This window comes from Ambystoma mexicanum, chromosome 6q, assembly GCF_040938575.1.
Source record: "Ambystoma mexicanum isolate Mex_15411 chromosome 6q, UKY_AmexF1_1, whole genome shotgun sequence".
NCBI lineage: Eukaryota > Metazoa > Chordata > Amphibia > Caudata > Ambystomatidae > Ambystoma > Ambystoma mexicanum.
The window spans coordinates 1,608,485,297-1,608,507,722 of NC_090937.1; the positions used below are offsets into that span (position 1 = coordinate 1,608,485,297).

General features: G+C 41.6%; 1 protein-coding gene across 1 annotated transcript in view; it reads right to left on the reverse strand.

The window, feature by feature from the left end:
* Positions 1-22,426, reverse strand: part of LOC138515386 (coagulation factor XI-like) — a 299,654-nt gene that overhangs the window by 170,585 nt on the left and 106,643 nt on the right. Inside the window, exons 10-11 of the mRNA XM_069630247.1 lie at positions 20,832-20,976; positions 11,213-11,319 (exon numbers count right to left, since the gene is read on the reverse strand). Of these exons, the coding sequence (XP_069486348.1) occupies positions 11,213-11,319; positions 20,832-20,976 (252 nt within the window). The remainder of the gene's footprint in view (positions 1-11,212; positions 11,320-20,831; positions 20,977-22,426) is intronic.

Sequence of the window (22,426 nt, forward strand, 5' to 3'; positions counted from 1 at the left end):
GGGAGGGGAAGTATGTGGAAAGCCATTGGTGAGTGTGACTCATCTAACACAAGGCAGTAACCTGAAAATACATGCCACCTGTGAAAAGTCACATAAAGCATTTTCATGGTCCGCTCAACCGATGCTGGGGAAACTGCCAGCTGGCAATCTACAGTGTGCAGCAGCTTTACTTTTCAGTGTCTCTAGTTTCACGAAGTTATCAAGTTTCTTTCAGTTTGTGGGACTACATTTCATTTCTAAAACACAATACTACAAATACCAACGTGATTATCTATTCCCTGCCATTAATGAATCTTGGAAAATTGAACAATTGGCTATTGAAAGTACATTCCTCGACAAACGGTTCAGGCTAGCCGGCGATGGACAGTGTGACAGCCCCGGATTTTCTGCTAAGCATTGCACCTACCATCTTCAGGACATGGAAAGTCAGAGAACTTTGAGTTTGGTGGTCATGCAGGTGTCCCAATGTAAATCCTCGGTGGCCATGGAGAAACTTGGTTTTATAAAATCACTGGAAGATCTAGAATCGAGGGGAATGCAAATCGACCTCATAGCCACCGACAGACACGTTTCAATAGCCAAGACAATGAGAGAGCAGTATCCAAATATTAAACATCAATTTTATGTATGGCATGTTGCCAAATCAATTAATAAAATAATCTCGGCTGCAGGGAAAAAAAAAGGTTTTGAAAGTATTTCTCAATGGTCCCAGTCTTTCAGCAACCATTTTTGGTGGAGCTCCAAAACATGTGATGGGTCTGTGGAAACTCTACTGGAAAAAGGGCGCTCACTGATGCACCACTGTTCAAACGTTCACCACTGGACAGAAAACCAACATTTCCGCCAATGTGAACATGGCCCTTTGTCCCCAGAGCAGGCACGGAAGAAGAAGTGGTTGATACCATCTTCACCTACACACAAAGCCCTTGAAACGATTGTGTTTGATAAAACTCTATCAAGAGATCTGAAGGGACTCACAGAATTCTGTCACACAGGATATTTGGAGTTGTTCCACAATATGTGCCTAAAGTACAGGCCAAAGAGATTGCATTTTGGCATCCAGGGGATTAAATGTAGGACTTTACTAGCGGTATTATCGCATAACGAGACTGTGAGCCGGGAACAATCTAGGGCTGCAGGAAACTTGGGGATGCTTCGCTACAATATGGCCTTTACAAAAAGAAGCAAAAAATGGGTGGTCAAGCCAGTATATGATCAAATAGAATTCGATTTTGTGAAAGATCTCATTGTTGCTGTCGTCGAGATGCATCCTCATGGAATCGCGCACAAATCTGTTCCGAGCACACATACATTGGCACAAAACATTGCCAGCGTACCATGTCCACCCAAAGCAGAGCTTGTTAAATCGTTCAAATCCCGGTTGAAATGCTTACTGTCTGTTTTTATTTTTGCAAACAAATGTTTCTATAATCTGTATGAATAAAGTATGCATTTTGTCTTTTGAAATCTATCCTCTCAGTCCTTTATCTTGAAAATATATTACAATTATTACGATTGCTTTCACATTTCACAGTTTAGTTGAGATATTGTGGGACCTTCATTTTTAGTGTTAATGAACAATGGGTAACAACAGAGTGTAAGAATATTTGGGTTTTGGCAGTTGACTTGCAATAAAGTTCTGCAAAAAGCTGAATAACTGCTGGATATACAAAAGGGATTAGACATAGGCCACTAAATATTCTAGGCAGGCAAGAAGTACTGACTGTGAAAACATGCCATGTGATAGGAGGCCATGAAATAAGCAGTGGTGGCCCTATTGGCAAATTTCACCTACAGCCGAGCAGCGCCACGAACAACGAGCGGCCCCCATTTCCTGAGCCCGTGTTTCAAAATTCATTTTTATCATGGATGCGTTTATACAGGATGTTGTAAAGTAAGAATGTACGTTCATTTTGAGTGCAGGTCGCCAGCTTTGAATTTTGGCTTGGGAGCTGAGAGGCCCCATGCGTCCCTCGCACAGTATAAGGTTCTATTGTTTTTTGGCCTTGAGAGGCAGGGACCATTGCGAAAGGGATTGAATTGAAAGCGGGTGTGATAAAGTATGATGTGATTAGGTTGCCCATTCCGAAACTGCACCTAGTTACATGTAAGTTCAGTTTATGAGAAAACGTTGCCACGAACGGGGGATTCTGCATCACAGTCTCCATTACGCCTAGAGAATGGAAATTGCAAGTCTAATGTAAGTTTCTCATACCAGATCTAATCGAAATAAGAATAACTGACTGTTACTGATGGGTGACATTGTACTTGTTCGTTCTGTTTGGCATATTGCAATGAAGTGCTAGTACTTCTATCTACCGGGCAACAGGGACAGGCCAGCATCGAGACGCATGTAGACCACCACTCGTTTCTCCCTGGCTCAATGCTAATAAATCATTACATTGTTTCTGCACCTCGAATTATTGCCCCAGTTTACTCATTACATTTAGAGCTCAACATTCTCATTTGCACTAAATAGCAGAGTACTTTGATACTCCACGTTGTATTCTCTCGGTTCACATTGTGTCACCTCTGCGCTAATAAAGGAAATGAATAATTGCAATAAAGATCGGCTACTGAGACACTTTTTGATTTTTATCTTTTGCAAACAGTTACATTGTGCTGTTCTGCGATTGTCATCTATTCCAGACTCCGACCGATGGCTTCTTCAACCACCAGCTGCAGCTACATGTCAATCGCTGGATCTACTTGACCGTATTTTGGGACAGACAAGGTCCAATCTGTCCGTACGCAGTACTGGCAATCAGGAGCAACATAACAACCTTTACGGTGGTCTAGTGCCATGTTGAAGCACCAGCCTTGCAATTTACCGTGCGACCGAAGTGCTTCGATTACCCAAAATGAACACCCTGTGTACCCAAAAGGAACAGCGCATGGCTCACGATAAATATTTGCAGATTTATTACCCAAAATGAACACCCTGTGTACCCAAAAGGAACAGGGTGTGACTCACGATAAACATAGCACCTTGAAACACCTGTGTATAGGCGCGTTACAAATACCATATCATATCATATCATATCATTTGCGGATTTATTAAACGACAGACAAGGTCCAATCTGTCCGTACACGGTACGGGCAAAGAATAAAAGTTCTATTTTAATTGATTCGGTCACATGCCGATTGTCATCGAAACATTTCATGTGATGGGGCACCCCTGGATGCTCGGGGCAATAGGAGTGGACGGGGCCATCTCTACTTTTGCAGGGCCTGGCGGTGCATCATCCAAATCTTCCACCGTAGTGTTCCTCAATTTCTTTACCTTATACTTGTCCGCCAGAAATGTGTACACATGACCCAAAATCTCCTTGTTATTTGTTTCCTGCTCTGGCCATGGCTTATACATGCCTCCTCTCGTCTCAGTCACCCACTCCTAATTTTATCCTGACACAAAGGGGGGCACACACACGCAGACTCCTCAAAACTCTGACACCCCTTCCCCCTATTGTTTTCTCCCACAAAGGTGCACTTACATCGTCCATTTCCTTTGGCTTTTTTGGATTGTGGAACAGTCAGTTGTCCTCGGCTGCATGATTGAAGATCTCTCATAGGTATGTAAGATATTATACGTTTCTTAAGGTAGGTTGGTGTCAATCCGTGTAACTAGCGGTGGGCAACCGATAGGGCCTTGAATCGAAGTCTAGCTGAAAACGACAGCCAGTGTCATTTTTTCCTGGCCCAGAGATATTCTCTCTCCTAGGTATGTCGAGAATGATCCGGACAGCTTTGTTTTGAATCATCTGCAGTTTGGTTAAGCATTGTTTGTTGGCTTCTATGAGAAGAGCATTACAGTAGTCCTGCCAGGGCATGATAATGGCTTGCACAAGGACTTCACGATTTCTTTGGGACAAGAATGATTTAGAGTGTATCTGCACCCTCAGGTGGTATTGTGAGCTTCTAACCACGCCACCAATGTGCCCTTTGGAGCTGAGCAAGGCTTCTATATAGACTCCTAGCGTCTTAACCTTCTCTAGAGTGCCACCGCTAGTTCCATCCAGGTACAAGGTTTCGTAATTCGGACTCAGCTTTGCTTTTGCCAGCTTGGGGCTGGAAAATCATGAGGTCGGTTTTAGAGGGATTTAAGCACTTCAAGTAACTGTACATCCACTCTTTTATTCAATTGGAAAGGGAGATTAGTCTAGATGTGTCAGTCTCATAGTCTCCACGGTTCTATGTTGTTTCATCGCCGGAAATGTAAATGCCTGCAATTTAAACGTGTACATAATTATGAAAATGTACATTAATATTTTTCTTTTTTTTGGTGGGGGGTTTCGCCACCCCCCAATCCTCCCTCCCCCACCTATGTTTACCTGTTGCCTACCCCCCAAACCCTTATCTGACCTTTTCCAACCCACCCAAAAAATGTGTATGTACATTTTCGTAATTATGTACACGTTTAAATTGCAGGCGTTTACATTTCCTGCGATGAAAGGACGTCCTACCCTCTCCACTCAACTCGATCACAAGCTGGGTGTCATTAGCATAATTGACAAAGTAGACCCCAGACCAGTTAGTAGGTCACAGAAAGGCTTCATGTATACCTTGAACAGAGATGGAGATAGGCAGGGCCCCTGGGGGACTCTGAAGAGTATTTCTTCCCCATCTGATGAGGCATCACCAAAGCATATTTGTGAAATTCTGTTACTCAGAAATGATTGAATCCAGTTTACAGCGTCCCTCAAACACCCCCCGTTGGTGCGCAGGATGATAAATAGGCGCCCGTGGGCTAATAAATAAAAAGCGTCTGACAAGTCTAAAAGTACCTGCAGCCAGCTTTTCCCTTTTCTAGAAAGTCGAGCATAAGTGACTGTAGACCCAGTAGGGCGCTTTCCATACAATGTTGTGCCCTAAACCCAGATTGCATTGGGTGCAGGATGTCTAGTTTTTCCAGATGTTGTTGAAATTGGGACGATGCTACTTTGCCTTAAATCTTTAGGAGAAACAAAGAGTTTATTATAGGGCATAGGTTATTTGAGTCTCTTGGGCCAAGGTTTGCCTGTTTTTAGCAGTGGAGTGACAGTTACCTGTTTGATCATATTGGGGACGATGCCATGATAGAAGGTGGAGTTCACAAATCATGTCAGAAAAAGGGGCAAAGATATTGTGGTTACATAAAATAAGCTTTGAGGGAAGGATTTCCCCTTGACAATGGGTGGGGCGCATGGATCTAAGACTGATGCACATTTCAGCGATTGTTATTGGTTGGAAGTGGAAGGCGCATGCATGGTCCTCTTTATTGATATCTTGGGGTAAATCTCCCAGTCCATTCTTTATTACCTTTGACATTTTTGCACGTGCAAGAAAGAATTTTATGGTGAAGGCATATTGAGCCTTGATACAGTCTTCAGGGTTATGGGTGTTGGTGCGAAGTAAAGGTTTTTCAAGATTTCGGTAGATTTTACTTTTTTTGTTAGCCTTTCTCTGCCTTTTCTATTTCGTTGTCGTAGAAAGTTTGTTTAGCCTCTAAGATTTTGTTTTTGTAGGATGATTTTAAGGCTTCCTAGGCAATTTTATTTTCATTTGATTTATTTCTTTCCCATAGGTTTTCTGCTTGCCGTTTTTTCTTTCTTAATCCTACCAGACCTAGCATTAAACAGGATTGTTGGCTGGATTTTTGTCCCTTACCCGTTTGGATTTGAGAGGGGCCACTCTGTCTAAGAGGTGGCTAAGTTGGTTGTTGTACATGTTCGCTAGAGTGTCTCGGGGGTCCAGACCAGGGGTATTTTCCATCATAAGTGTGAGACATTGATTCAAATAATCTGAAATGATCTTTTTCAGGTTTCTGTTGGTGACTAATTTGGGTAGGTTATGGAATTTTTTGGGAGTAGGCGGGCGATGTATCAGACATTCCACAAAGTAGTGATCGGACCAAGCACAAGGTCTGGTCTTTGTAGTGTATGTGGGGATGTTCCTAACCGCGATCCAGTCTAGGATATTACCTCCAACGCGGGTGGGTTCTGAATTGAGAATATCAAAGTTCATGTTTCTTAGGTGCTTTACTTGTTCTGTAGGGGTTACCTAGCCATCTGTTAAAGTCCGCTAGGAGAATCGTAGCACTATAGGATTTGGTAAGAGGTACCAATGTGGGTAGAAGATCTTCGTTGAATTCCATCATTTTAGTGGGAAGATGGTAAACAAGAATGAGGTTAATGCAAACATTTGAGTTAGGGAGGCATTTCAGATGGATAATTTTGCATCCCGAGCAGGTGATCGGGCTCTCGAAGAAATGCAGGTCAGACCTGACCAGGAGAGCTACACCTCCACCAGTGCTATGCTCACGGTTTTTCCTGAAGAAGCTAAACCCTGGGGGAATCGCAGCCTTGGATTAGGGCCACTGGAGTCTCTAAGCCAAGTTTCAGTTATGCACATCACTTTCGAGGGACCCATCCTGCATGTAGTCATGGATAATAAAGGCGTGTTTGTTAAGGGGAAGTGATTATTTATTTCCTCTGCCACGCTCAACACACTTGAAAGTCAACGTGATGAAATAAATAGATGTCAACAAATGATTAACCTGAAATCAGTGCTAATTTATTAGACATTTCCTAGGTTGGCAGGGTGCATTGGGTACACAATATTTTGCTTGTGTGAACAATTGGTGAATTAAACAAAACATATTAATCATGTATCACATTCAATGACTTATTGACTTGAGTTGCACATTCCGTGACTTATTGCCTAAAAATTCCCTATTGCCGTTTTGCACAATGACTTCTTGTACTAACATTCAGCATATTTGACAATTCAATGTCAAATTGTATTACTTATTTGCCATGTGATTTCTTAATTGCCAACACGTGTTTTGACCCATTGGGCCATCATCAAGGCTTATATTAATACACAATTGCAAATCCAAGGTATTTGAAATTTGTCTCAAAGGATAATCAATTAGGGTATCCCTGTTGATTTGCTTGCAAAAACTGTGTTGACGTCCTAATTATGTTTGTAATCGTACGGCTGTTTCTTTCCAATGTATACATGTCTGAAGCCTATACTGGTCAATACTGATATTCAAGTCCTAAAACTCTATATGTCTAGCATGTATCTGGCCAGTAAATGTAATGCCAAAAACATCATTATTCAGATATTGTAAAAAAGATCTCAAATCTCTCGAATGTACCAGCCCAAATGAGCAGCACATCATCCATGTACCTTTAACACGTGTGTATTTCTTCTACAAATTCCTTGGCCTGATATATGTAGGTGTGTTCAAAAAATGACATGAATAGATTGGCTAACTGCAGGGCGTATTTTGCACCCATTGCAATGCCGTTAGTTCGTGAATAATATTGTCTATCGAAAATAAATTGGTTGTGACTAAGAGTAAATTGTAAAAAATCTTTAATCATTAATACATGCATAGCTAGGAGGCTGAAAAAGTTCTGAACGAAAAATCTATTGTGCCTAGTGCCAGCTGGTGTTGTATGGAGGTGTACATAGATTTTACATCTAGAGTGGCTAAGTAATAATGCGGCTGCCAAGCAATTTGATTGAGAATGTTGAGTGTGTGTGTTCTGTCCTTTAAATAGGCCGGTATGAGCGGCACTATATCTTTAATTGCTGAATCAATGTATTCAGCCAACCCTTCTGTGGCCCCACCCTGGCCACTCATTATTGGACGCACTGAGGGTAGATGTTGAAAAGCTTTATGCACCTTCGGTAAGAAGTAAACAGTTGGCATCAAAGGTTTGGGTTTGATGAGAAAGGATTTTTCTTGGTCTTTTAATAATCCTTGTAAGTACCAATGTTGAACTAATGCTTGGAGTTCGTTTACTGTTTCCACTGTAGGATTGGCATCCAATTTGGTGTAGCATCCTGGTGTCAAAAGATGTTCATTTGCCATGAAAATATAATCTTGTTTGTTGAGGACAACTATGTTGCCCCCTTTGTCTGCTTCTTTGATTGTAATCTGGGAGTCTTCCCCCAGTTCACGTAAAGCTATTCATTCTTTTTTAGTTAAATTGCCTTTTTTGCTAGAGAATTCTCTGTTTTTTCCATCAATATAATCATGTATCTCGTTGGATAAAGCCTGGTAAAAAGTGTCAATTACGTTTTCCCCGGTTGATGGTGGCATGAATTTTGAGCGCAGCTTGTGTTCCTGCATCCCAATGTTCCTCTGGTGAATCCCCAATTCACTTTGAATTTCCTTGAGAGATTTGGCAGTATCGTTAGCTAGAATGGTCAGTAGTTGAATGTTCTCAATCTCTTGTATACTCGAATTACTGAGAGCTTGTTGTCTGCTCACTGTCTCATACATGACTGTTCTGTTGTGAAAATATTTTTTTATTTCAGTTTTCTAGTGACCTTGTAAAGATAAATTTGGACTTCCATCATGTCTGATGGTGAGATGGGGCAAACGAAAGGCCATAGTTCAAGAGTGACAGTTGATGCGGTGTCAAGGTCTTATAAGATAGATTGATCACTAGGTTTTGAGAATTGGTTTACTCAATTGATTTCTGATGCTTGATCTCGTTTGTCTTATATTTGTGTTTGTTTTTGTTCCTCTGGATTGCTCCTCTTCCTCTTTTTCCTTTGACGAGGTGGGGCGGTTGCGATATTGGTCCCTAAAGAGGCACGAAAACGTACTTGTTTCATTGGCTGATTGTAGGTTGACCGGTTGCCCTTTTTGTATCTTTTGATCTCCGATAAAAAGCCTCTCTTGTTATGTTGGGATGTGCTGGATCCCGATGGGATTTCTTCTCCTTCTTGTGGAATATTACCATCTTCAAGTTCTGATTCGGCATCTGATATGGTAGGTGTGCCAGTTGGTGTCTTGATGAGATTGTTATCTCCATCATATTTGGACTGAAACGTATAGACACGGTCACTCTGATAATCTCTTTCATCTCTATAAAATGTCCGAAATGTACTCATTTTGATTTTGTCTTGATATTCATCAAGTATAGAGTACATTTTGTAAAAAAAAACATCTTTGGTTGACACTAGGTCCTTCATATCTGCAATTTCTTTTTTGACCATGTCATTTTCTTTAGTTACACGTGTGTGCTCACGTTCTGCATGTGTGATAAGTAATTTCATCATCCGTTCAGAGCTAATAGCAATGTTCTCTTCCTATTCAGCAGCTTAATCACGGTCTTCCGAATTTGTAAAGTCTGGAAATATCAGTATCCTCAAGCCTCGCAGTATGATGTTCTCTTTTAAATAGTTTTTGAGGGATGCCTGTTCCCAGAATTTGTTAATTTCCTGTTTGCATAAGCGTTCTTACTTGATGAATTTCTGTACCAATGTCTTTGGTGCCATTCCTCTGCTTTTAAAAGCATTGATATCTGAACCTCGTGGTGCAAAAAGGACTGTACAGTCTTCCTCTCGATTACAAAGGTATTCTGCCATTGGAAATATTGGTCAGGGGTGATCAAGCTGCACTCCCTAGGTTGCATAAACAGATATAAGATATTTGGGATACCTAGTGCGGAGTGCGCTGGTACTCACTTGTGGTTTGGATAGATGTGATATGACACTCTAAATATGATCGTTGTGCTGCAGTGGAGGTAGAACTGTGTTTGTTAAGGGAGTTTGTGTTTAATATGGACACTCTGATGGTGTATGTGTCCCGAGCAGACTGCATCTGCGGGAGCTCTGGGGCAGGCATGTCTACTTCGCAATTATAACTATTTCTCAGGGTCACACAATTGGAAGGTGGAGACATTATGGCGAAAGTGTATCATGTGTTTTATTACTTGTTTCTCACGCCTTAACTTTTGAGCAGCTAGAAAAGCTATAAGTTCTGGATGTAGTCCCATATTAAGGGGAAGATAAAGAGGCTGCTAAAATTGGCAGGGAAGCAGCGGGGAAAGACCTGGACACTTACCTAGCGTTTTGGACACAGCCCATTGTGCATCCAGTGCGGACCGGTGATGACCAGCTAGTCACTGGAGGTTTCTTTAAGGTGCCCCAGGGAATTATGGGAAATGAAGTCTAGCGCAGAGCACTCACTCCATGACGGTTAGGAGAGTGCTTGTTCTCGCTGCTTAGTACAATAACTACAATGAGGTAAAGCCCTAGGACAGTCAATCACACCTTAGCCTAGTGCCAATAATTAGAGAGAATGAGTAACAAACAGGGGCACGAAAGATCACCTTACCCCAATCACCCAGATAAAACAAAATCGCAAGAATCACAGCTCCTGTATTTAGAATCTGATTACCTGAAGTGTAGGGAGGAAGAAGAGGGTGGGTCTGATAGCCGGTGAAGCGCCTGACATTTCTCTAAGGCACCCCATGGAATTATGGGCAATGTAGTTTATCGCAGAGCGCTCACTCCGTGATGATTAGGAGACTGCCATTTCTCTGTGCTTAGTACAATGAGGTAAAGCCCTAGGACAGTCAAACATACCTTAGCCTAGTGCCAATTATTTGGGACTTGAAGGATCTTTAGGACACTTTGCATTTACTTGTCCTCTGGGCTGGATTGTTTGATTGCTCTCTGGAACGCTGGTGTGACTGGACATTTCTTTGATGATGAACTAGAGGGAGTACCCTATTTTGTTGACCTATGGTTAGAGAGACTGCACCTTTCCTCAAATTACACCTTGGCACCTAGAGATGCTACTATCTTGACAACTGGATACATGATCAACCTCAAATCCTGTTGAATGTGTTTTGCCACAATACTGAAACATTCCGTTTTAGGGTGTATACAAATATATCATACAAATATTCCAAATGTATTTGGTGTCTGAGTTTAAGTTCTGGTAACACTGTGCCAGGTTGACATCCTAGCGGCCTGTGACAGGAGCAACAGAACATATCAGTGTATTTATGGGTTTGTTCAATTCACAATTCAATCCCAAATAGGTATGAATATATTCACAAAACTTGCCTGTAAAATACTCATCAAATCCAGTATTAGCAATATTCAGGGGAGCTTTAATGTCATTAGTGGCATCAATTACAACCACTAATCTGTTATAGGATCTTCCACAATACTGAGAGCCTTGTAGCAAAGAGCTCTGTGGATAAGAATGAAAATACCTCCCATGTGCCCAGATAATTCGAGACAAATTCTATGTGATGATGTTTGTTGCTTGTTTCATTTCTCCCTCCATCCATCCACTATTCCATCCGTCCATCTGTCTGTCCGCCCATCTGCTCATTCCTTCACTCATCCAATGAGTATGGGCCAAAATCAAAGAAGATCTAGAACACTACCTTTTATCGTATGGTATACATACCTTTCTGCACTCCAGAAGATCTCAACGAGAAACCAGAGATGCAATAAGAAACTGGTCCTGGTGATGTGGGTATTCCTGATGCACTTCCCTTATACAGACAGGCACCCCTATAGGAAAGACAAGGGAAAAGAATAACAACTAGGTCCACACACCCTGTACTCCCCGCTCTACATGAGACTCGCTGATCTGCTTCCAACTGCCCGCCCCCCGATTCCCCACCCTCCCCTCTTAGCTCCCTGCTCCTTTTCTCTCTGCTTCCCTCACTGTGTTCTTCTCCCTATAATTGAAAAGCTCTGCGTTGCTTCCTGAAGGTAAGTCACGCTCAACAAATACCCTAAAAATAATAATAATGATAATAATAAGGTTTGACAGGCTTTGTTTATGATCCCATGCCCCAAAGGGTAGCAGAGAATACTGGCTGTAGGTAGCCACCCTCATGCTCATTCCCTCCTTCACACTCTCCGGGTGTGAGCGGTACAAGAGGTTTTACGTTGATGTTGACACATGTGCATGCATGTTCAAATTTAATACATTTAGTGTACCTTACAAAAATGTTCACCAGCAACATTTCAATTTAATGAACTCCCAAAAACGTTAATGTAAACTGTAAATGAGGTGAGTATAAAAAATACCTGGCTAACACTGACAAACAATGACACTGGTATTGAATCCCCTTTCCATATTATAAGACAATGTTACTTTCCTACCTGTGTTAGTGCATTTGCAGCAATGTTGCATACACAATTATAAAAATAAAACTGTGTAATGCTCATTGTCACAAACCAGGTGGGAGATCAATGAAACAAAGAGACCAAAGTGGCATTTTTAACAGGTATTACTTGGGGAGGGACAAGGGTTTTAATTCAAAGAAATAACAGGATCACTTATCCTAGGTTAGCAAAAAGTGACCAGCTACAAATAGAGATTGCTTCTCCAACGGTAGAAAGAAGTGATCAACATATAACAGGGTGGCTTAGCCGAGGGAAGCAACAAGCGACCAACAAATAAAAGGATGGCTTCCCCTAGAATAGAAACAAGTGACCAACAAATAACAAGTTCACTTATCCTAGGGTAGCAACAAGTGAGCCACCAAAAATAAGATGGCTTATGCTTGGGTAGCAACAAGTGAACCAACAAATAAAAAGATGACTTATCATAGGGTACCACTAGGTGACCAACAAATAACAAGATGATTTATCCTAGGGTAGCAACAAGTGACCAACAAAAAAAAGATGGCGTATCCTAGGGTAGCAACAAGTCATCAACTAAAGAAAGATGGCTTAACCTAGGGTAGCAACAAGTGACCAACAAAAAAAAAAAGATGGCGTATCCTAGGGTAGCAACAAGTCATCAACTAAAGAAAGATGGCTTCCACTAGAATAGAAACAAGTGACCAACAAAAAAACAAGATGACTAATCCTAGGGTAGCAACAAGTGACAAGCAAAAATAAGATGGCTATGCTCGGGTAGCAACAAGTGACCAACAAATAAAAAGATGACTTATCATAGGGTACCACTAGGTGACCAACAAATAACAAAAGGATTTATCCTAGGGTAGCAACAAGTGACCAACAAATAAAAAGATGCCGTATCCTAGGGTAGCAATAAGTCATCAACTAAAGAAAGATGGCTTAACCTAGGGTAGCAACAAGTGACCAACAAATAAAAAAGTTGCCGTATCCTAGGTTGCAACAAGCGATCAACAAATAAAAGGATGGATTCCCCTAGAATAGAAACAAATGACCAACAAATAAACAAGATGACTTATCCTAGGGTAGCAACAAGTGACCAACTGAAAACAAGATGGCGTATCCTAGGGTAGCAACACGTTATCAACTAAAAAAAGATGGCTTAACCTTGGGTAGCAACAAGTGACCAACAAATAAAAAAGTTGGCGTATCCTAGTTAGCAACAAGTGATCAACAAATAAAAGGATGGCTTCCCCTGGAATAGAAACAAGTGACCAACAAAAAAACAAGATGACTTATCCTAGGGTAGCAACAAGTGAGACACCAAAAATAAGATGGCTTATGCTCGGGTAGCAACAAGTGACCAACAAATAAAAAGATGACTTATCATAGGGTACCACTAGGTGACCAACAAATAACAAGATGATTTATCCTAGGGTAGCAACAAGTGACCAACAAATAAAAAGATGTGTATCCTAGGCTAGCAACAAGTCATCAACTAAAAAAAGATGGCTTAACCTAGGGAAGCAACAAGTGACCAACAAATAAAAAAGTTGGCCTATCCTAGGTTGCAACAAGTGATCGACAAATAAAAGGATGACTTACCCTAGAATAGAAACAAGTAACCAACAAAAAAAAAAGATGACTTATCCTAGGGTAGCAACAAGTGACCAACAAATAAAAAGATGTGTATCCTAGGCTAGCAACAAGTCATCAACTAAAAAAAGATGGCTTAACCTAGGGAAGCAACAAGTGACCAACAAATAAAAAAGTTGGCCTATCCTAGGTTGCAACAAGTGATCGACAAATAAAAGGATGACTTACCCTAGAATAGAAACAAGTAACCAACAAAAAAAAAAGATGACATCCTACGGTAGCAACAAGTGACCATCTAAAAACAAGATGGGTTATCCCAGGGTAGCAACAAGTGACCAACAAATAACAAGATGGCTTATCCAAGGGTAGCAACAAGTGACCAACAAATAAAAAAGATGGCTTATCCTAGGGTCGCAAAAACTGATCAACTACAAAAAAGATGGCTTCTCCTACGGTAGAAAGAAGTTATCAACATATGACAGGGTGGCTTAGCCGAGGGAAGCAACAAGCGACCAACAAATAAAAGGATGGCTTCCCCTAGAATAGAAACAAGTGACCAACAAATAACAAGTTGACTTATCCTAGGGAAGCAACAAGTAGCCACCAAAAATAAGATGCCTTATGTTCGGGCAGCAACAAGTGACCAACAAATAAAAAGATGACTTATCATAGGGTACCACTAGGTGACCAACAAATAACAAGATGATTTATCCTAGGGTAGCAACAAGTGACCAACAAATAAAAAGATGGCGTATCCTAGAGTAGCAAAAAGTCATCAACTAAAGAAAGATGGCTTAACCTAGGGTAGCAACAAGTGACCAACAAATAAAAAAGTTGGCGTATCGTAAGTTGCAACAAGTGATCAACAAATAAAAGGATGGCTTCCCCTAGAATAGAAACAAGTGACCAACAAAAAAACAAGATGACTTATCCTAGGGTAGCAACAAGTGACCAAACAAAAATAAGATGGCTTATGCCCGAGTAGCAACAAGTGACCAACTAATAAAAAGATGGTGTATCCTAGGGTAGCAACAAGTCATCAACTAAAGAAAGATGGCTTAACCTAGGGTAGCAACAAGTGATCAACAAATAAAAGGATGGCTTCCCCTAGAATAGAAACAAGTGACCAACAAATAAACAAGATGACTTATCCTATGGTAGCAAAAACCGATCAACTACAAAAAGAAATGGCTTCTCCTACGGTAGAAAGAAGTGATCAACATATAACAGGTTGGCTTAGCCGAGGGAAGCAACAAGCGACCAACAAATAAAAGGATGGTGTCCCCTAGAATAGAACCAAGTGACCAACAAATAACAAGTTGACTTATCCTAGGGTAGCAACAAGTGAGCCACCAAAAATAAGATGGCTTATGTTCGGGTAGCAACAAGCGACCAACAAATAAAAAGGTGACTTATCATAGGGTACCACTAGGTGACCAACAAATAACAAGATGATTTATCCTAGGGTAGCAACAAGTGACCAACAAATAAAAAGATGGCGTATCCTAGGGTAGAAACAAGTCATCAACTAAAGAAAGATGGCTTAACCTAGGGTAGCAACAAGTGACCAACAAAAAAAAAAGATGGCGTAGCCTAGGGTAGCAACAAGTCATCAACTAAAGAAAGATGGCTTAACCTAGGGTAGAAACAAGTGACCAACAAATAAAAAAGTTGGCGTATCCTAGGTTGCAACAAGTGATCAACAAATAAAAGGATGGCTTCCCCTAGAATAGAAACAAGTGACCAACAAAAAAACAAGATGACTTATCCTAGGGTAGCAACAAGTGACCAATTAAAAATAAGATGGCTTATGCTCGGGTAGCAACAAGTGACCAACAAATAAAAAAGATGACTTATCAAAGGGTACCACTAGGTGACCAACAAATAACAAAATGACTTATCCTAGGGTAGCAAAAAGTGACCAACTGAAAACAAGATGGCGTATCCTAGGGTAGCAACAAGTCATCAACTAAAAAAAGATGGCTTAACCTAGGGTAGCAACAAGTGACCAACAAATAAAAAAGTTGGCGTATCCTAGGTTGCAACAAGTGATCAACAAATAAAAGGATGGCTTCCCCTAGAATAGAAACAAGTGACCAACAAAAAAACAAGATGACTTATCCTAGGGTAGCAACAAGTGACCAATTAAAAATAAGATGGCTTATGCTCGGGTAGCAACAAGTGACCAACAAATAAAAAAGATGACTTATCAAAGGGTACCACTAGGTGACCAACAAATAACAAAATGACTTATCCTAGGGTAGCAACAAGTGACCAACTGAAAACAAGATGGCGTATCCTAGGGTAGCAACAAGTCATCAACTAAAAAAAGATGGCTTAACCTAGGGTAGCAACAAGTAACCAACAAATAAAAAAGTTGGCCTATCCTAGGTTGCAACAAGTGATCAACAAATAAAAGGATGGCTTACCCTAGAATAGAAACAAGTGACCATCTAAAAACAAGATGGGTTATCCCAGGGTAGCAAAAAGTGACCAACAAATAAAAAAGATGGCTTATCCTAGGGTAGCAAAAAGTAATCAACTACAAAAAGAGATGGCTTCTCCTACGGTAGAAAGAAGTGATCAACATATAACAGGGTGGCTTACTCGAGGGAAGCAACAAGCGACCAACAAATAAAAGAGTTGGCATATACTAGGGTAGCAACAAGTCATCAACTAAAAAAAGATGGCTTATACTAGAGTAGCACATAGTGACCACCAAATAAAAAAGTTGGTGTATACTAGGGTAGCAACAACTGATCAACAAATGAAAGTATGGCTTCCCCTAGAATAGAAACAAGAGACCAAGAAAAAAACAAGATTACTTATCCTAGGGTAGCAACAAGTGACCAACTAAAAACAAGATGGCTTATCCTAGGGTAGCAACAAGTGACCAACAAATAAAAAGATGGCTTATCATAGGGTAGCAACAAGTGACCAACAAATAACAAGATGACTTATCCTAGGGCTGCAACAAATGACCAACAATAAAAGGATGGCTTCTTCTTGGGTAGGAACAAGTGACCAACAAATAAAAGAAAGGCTTATCCGAGGGTAGAAACACGTGTGACCTACAAGTAACAGGATCACTTCTAAGGTAGAAACATGCAACCAACAAATTACAGGATGGCTTCTCCTAGGGTAGGTTCAAGTGACCAACACATTATAGGAAGATTTTCCCCAGGCTTAAAGAAGTAAGCAAACAAGAAAATACAATATCAGGATGACTATGTTTGATTCAACAGTCTCAACGTCCAGGTCCCCCTGCTTGGCAATCCATGAACGATGAAAGTCAGTCACAGTCTGAGGTGTTTTGAGTGCCCTCAACACTACTTTTCCCAGTGCCAGTGGATGTTGTCTGCTTCTCTTTCATTGTTTTTGTGGGTCCTTGGTCTAGATGTCAAACGGCACTGCCAACCAAAGGTGGATGACTAAGGGAAGAATGGCGAGGGCCACCAACTGCTGTCCCCAAGACCTCTGTGCAGTCATGGCTGCGGTTTCAGAGGCACAGACTGTTCCCCCTGGCTACGAGGTTCCCTAACCTCAACCAAACCCCCCCCCCCATGTCTGTACTCCTTGCGTCTCCAGTACACCCTCATTCCTAGCAGTTCTTTCAGCACTCTCCTTGCCTTCCATGTTCGCTCCTTCATAATTTCTTCTCCTTTCATTGCTTTGACACTTCATCAAATTACCGTATCTCCCCCTGCCTCTGCTGTTCAGCCAGAGCATGAGTGAATTTGGGAAATCTTCCCTCACACTCTCTGCATGTCCAGGCTTTGCTCCTCACCTCCTTTCAATTCTCCATCCACTCCATCCTTCTTCCGCCTTATTGCCCCTTTCTTGGCTGTCTCTGTTTTCTAATGTTCTATTTCGATATTTTACTTCTGCCTCCTGCTTGTGGCACAACTCTACTATCCATTCCACCAGGTCTTTCACTGCCTCTACCCTTTACTTCCAGCTCCTCCTTGCTCTGCAAGCCACTTCCTATTTTCTCTCACAAGCCTCCTTGTCCTTTCTTTTCCCAACAGGCTTTATGTCTCTCTTTCTTGTTTCCTGGGTTTCTCTCCTTCCATCCTTATGGGTCTAATCATCCCTGCCTCATGAGTGGGCACAGCAGGAGTCCAGGGTTTGCAGGGGTGTTCCCCACCTGAGAGAAGAGAGTTAGCTGGAGGAAGGGGGAGGCAAGACATGTGGGCTTGTAGATGGGTGTTTAGACCATAGCACCAGGTTTTCTGCAAAAAGGCCTGTGGTGATAAAAAGATGGATTGCTGTGGAGCGTCTTGGGTCACGCTATCTTCACCTTCAATACCTTTCTCCTCCCAGCCTCTAGGTTTTGTTTCTCCCATCTCCTGGATCTCTCCCCTTCCAGCCTCCATTGTCTTACACTTCACAACCAACTGATATGTTTCTCCTCCTCCTGCCTTCTTCCAAATCAACCTTTGAACTCTTAATAAGTCACCCACTCCTACTTTCTCTCAGTCACCCCCTCTCGTCTCCTCCAGCTACCTCCAAAATAATCTCCTTGTCCCCTCCAGTGCACCCCCTCTCCTCTCTCTCCAAACTTCTACTATCTTCTGCTCCATCCCCCTTTAAATTGCCTTGAATATGCCTTCCAGTGACTCTCTCACCTGGGTTTGTCTCCTTATGTGCTTCTTCGGAGATTGGTTGATGGCCACAACACCTGTGGATGGCTTGCAATTTTGATGTTGGACTAAATGTTGGTTAGCCTCTCTCCAAAAGGGGTCCTCTCGCTGCTTTCCACATGCTCTGCCCTCCCTCTCTTAGCCTAACAGGTCTTAAGTAAATGTTGATGGACCTTCTGTTGTAATGGGCTACTGCTTGAGTTGCGTGTCTTAGTTCAGGTCCTGCTCCGTCCCAGTCTGGTTCTGGATAAGATTTCTGCACCCACGTGAAGGAAGCCGCTGCTGCTGGCTCAGTGGGACCGCTCCTCATAATTGGTTGCAGACTATGGTGATAGCTAAACTCTTGTGTCACGTCCATGCCTAGCTCGTGGCAGAGGGTGAGGTAGACCAGGGAATCCTTCCCAAACTGATCCCAAAATCCTGCATAGCGGCTGGAGGTATAATAAAAACCCTTGTTCACACCATCCCAAATCCCTAAAGCAAGGCAGTGCACTTTGTTACTGCACACACTTTCCGATGGAGGCCAATGCCACAATGTTTGGCTTTAGAAAGCCTCCCACTTGGATGGCTTAGAAGAGAGAGGAAAATTACACAAAGTTAAGCTGACCCTGATTGGATATTTTAACATGCCATGTATCAAATTGGACAAAAAATATATTATTACTGTATACTTCATATTTCATAAGATCAAATACTTTAAATGAAAAATATAAGTCAATATTGTTTAGTTGAATGTGTTTAGGTAAATTGATATACCAACCAACACCACAGTCTTATATCCTTGAGAAAAAGCAGACTGCGAACGTGCAAATTGTGCATGGGTCACAAAAATTGAAATCTAGAATAACTTGCACCTGCTTGAAGATTATTTTTTTCAGTTTTTTTTCTGTTTCTACGTGTATCTTACACAAAGGCAACAAAGTGAGTTTGAACAAGGGTGTAAAGGACAGGTCACACCATCTTCATGCGCAAAACGTGACCACTGTGGGAGTAAGCAGGCACTGGCAGTGCAAATGACGGTGGATGCTACACACTCCAACCCTGATGTGGGGGCTTGGCCCAGACCAGTATGGAATCCTGCCGCTCTAAGTGGTCCTATTCTAGACACTGATTATAACTTGCAGGATTTTGAAGCTCACCAGGGAAACCTTGAATTTTCATCCAAGCTCTCCCTTCCCCATAAACAGGCAGCATTGACCATTCATGATGCAGGAGGCCAGGCAAGAAGTTCATCTTCCAATATGGTTGGAACAGAATGCTACAATTGTGAGGCAGCCTAGTAGATAGTGTGCACTATACACATTGTCCCACTAAATAACTCACTCATCTGCAGAGGTTTGCTACTACAATGAACTGGATTCCAGAATCAGCCATGCTGCAGTTAGTGACAACTGTATCATTGAACCCTGCCTCCATGCGCCCAGAGTGAGATCTAAGCCATGGGAGAAGGAGCTGTTACTTTTGAGGGAAAATAAATTCTGTCAGACAGACTCCTTGGTAGTGGCCACAGTGAGGGGAAGTTCCGCGTATGCATCTGGCATCTGACTTTATAGAAAAGGACAGTAAAGTAATCTTGCGCACAACTTCAAGCACACAGATGGATCCTCAATGTCTGGAACTGATGGAGGTACTGCCAGACATGCAGAGTCATGAGGCAATGAGTGATGGTCCATGGTGGGCAAATTAGCTCCATTCTGTGGATCCACGTGACAGCAGATATTGAATATTTGGTGAATTTTAACATGGCGCAAAGGGCTTAGATTAGACACCACCTGTAGACTTGGTTTTTAACCTCAAGCCGGATGTGCAATGGAAGATCGCAGCTCACCCCAATTTTAGCATTTCTTTAGTCTCTTTACTTTAGGATTCACAGAGAAGACCCCAGAATGATCTTATACAAGAGGCCTTTATTTGTGATATCAGTATCCGGATGGGCATCGGGCTACTGGACCATATTCACAATAGAAGGTGCCTTTACATTCTTCGGGGAGATAAAGACCTTTACATGGTGACAGAGACCCCATCAGGGAACCACTTCTTAAAAAGGGCTGCTAACAGCACCCTCTTCCACTTCTCACTCAAGTGAGAAGCATGCTCCAAGGCTTTCCCTCCAGTTGAGTTGAAGCCTCAAACTGAGTTCATAGGGCACGATGATTTCAATACCACTGAACGTGTCTCCTTCTGGGCACTGCAAGAAAGTGTTTTCGTCCTCAGATAGGAGCTTCTCCCCCTGCCGGAAAAGGGATTGAAAGAAAAGCTGCCAGCTGGCCAAAAATGAACTAATCTAGTGTAGAAGCGCCACCATGTAAAACCCGAGGAACCTTAACACCTACCTCAAAGAAGGGTGTTTTAAAATTATAATAAAGACATCTACTGTGCCAAAGCTTCAGGCAACAGGTTGTAAGTGACATTGCCGGCTGCTGGTATAAATGCCTTTGCTGGCATGCCTTATTTTGTGCTATACCTAGGGTACATCTGCACCCTTCTCACTACCTCACTCTGTCCACCATTGTGGCATGTGAATGTGCCTATGCACACATGCTAGGATGCAGCGCAAGACCAGGTTGCAGAAACTTCATTGTGTGGGCTGTGTTATACCTCCAATAATAGAGATATGCCATCCTTAATAATAGACATTGTATTTGAAGCATGTCATACACTCTCATGCAACTCTGAGCTCATCTACATTACCTTGTGATAAATGTGAAGAACTGGCATTGGGAGTGGACTGTGCACAGGTTCTGGCACTGGAGTGCATCTGATGCCGCAACGCTGCCAAGATCGTCTCCGTTAAAATCTATGCCAGGCAGCAATAAGGCAGCACACTCTTTTCCACCTAAACCAAGAGAAAGCGTCACTAGTTAGTACGGTTATGCTTCTTTTGCAGGGCATTGGGATAGACTGAAAAGGGCCTTGGTAACCGTGTGGCAGTGAGGTAAAAAATGAGATTACTGCAAGAATTTAATATCCTTAAATTCAGGATACTTCTCTCCCCTGCACACCTAATCATGATGTTGAGACAATCGATATAGATAACTTTAATGGATCAATTCATTTAGATGTGGGGTCCTAGATTAAAATCCTCATTCATACCTAAAGGGTACATGGTATCTAAATAGTCAATCCAGTATAGTTCTCATTGTGATTGTTTTTTGGCCATGTCACCACCCCTCAGTGCTTGGTGTACTACCGCAAGGACTATATATTGGACTATATATTTCAATTGTGCAATGTTATGTTTTTTATTGCATTGAGCAAACCTTTTTATGGTCACTTAAACTGGTGGAATATAAATATATTTTCTACAAAACCAAAAGGACTTCTCTGAATATATTCTCTTGGATATCGCTTGACATTAAGTGTTTAAATTATGTCTGGCTAAAAATGCTTTATCTATTTATTCAGACTTGAATATGATTAATGACATCACTGATGACATCACATGTGCATTTAATTTTCATAGGTCCCTACAAGGGGTTGTGAATGTAATCTTGGCAAAAAAGTGTCAGGTGTCATCAGGTGTCATCTGGGGATGTGTGATGAACTACATACTTTATTATGCAATGTCTTGCTCCAAAGAACATTCCATTGCAGTGTTGTTTCTAGAACAGGAACCTACTCATACAGAAACATAGGCATTTGCTGCAGCATACACCATAGAGATGTAATATTTCAAATTTTCCCATGTTGGATAGTAAAACAGTGAATGCTTCTGTATCACACTTTTGCATACTGTGAAACATATACTAAGTAGGTAATAATGCATCACTTACTACATACCTGTACTACTACACACAAAACATTAAGAGACCACAATGTATACAAATATGGGGCTTATACTTGGAGAGTAAAGTAAGTAAACAAGAGGCAGTATCATGAGCCACTGTGTATAACCAACATGATTATCTTTACGCATAGAAATTATTGCTGTGTTTCAGGCCTGCTTCTTCCCATATATATGTGCATCATAAGATGCGATTGAATTCTAAGGAAAGTACTGTAAGAACATTTGAGAATAGCAACGTCTACAAATGTAATACCTTTTGAATTTTAAGTTTTTGACTGTCAGTGAATAAACTTAACTGGCCTAGATATGTCATTGAACAAAAAAGAAGGGGCTATACATCTGATGTCATCAGTGATGTCATCAATCATATTTGTGATGTCATCTTTGCAGAGCTCCAACACCTATTCCTACTCATCCATTAAAGGAATGGTTCGGTCAACATTTTTTATTGCCCCTACGGGTCGGCCATGTGTTTTTAAGCCTAAGAGCTGCCATTTTG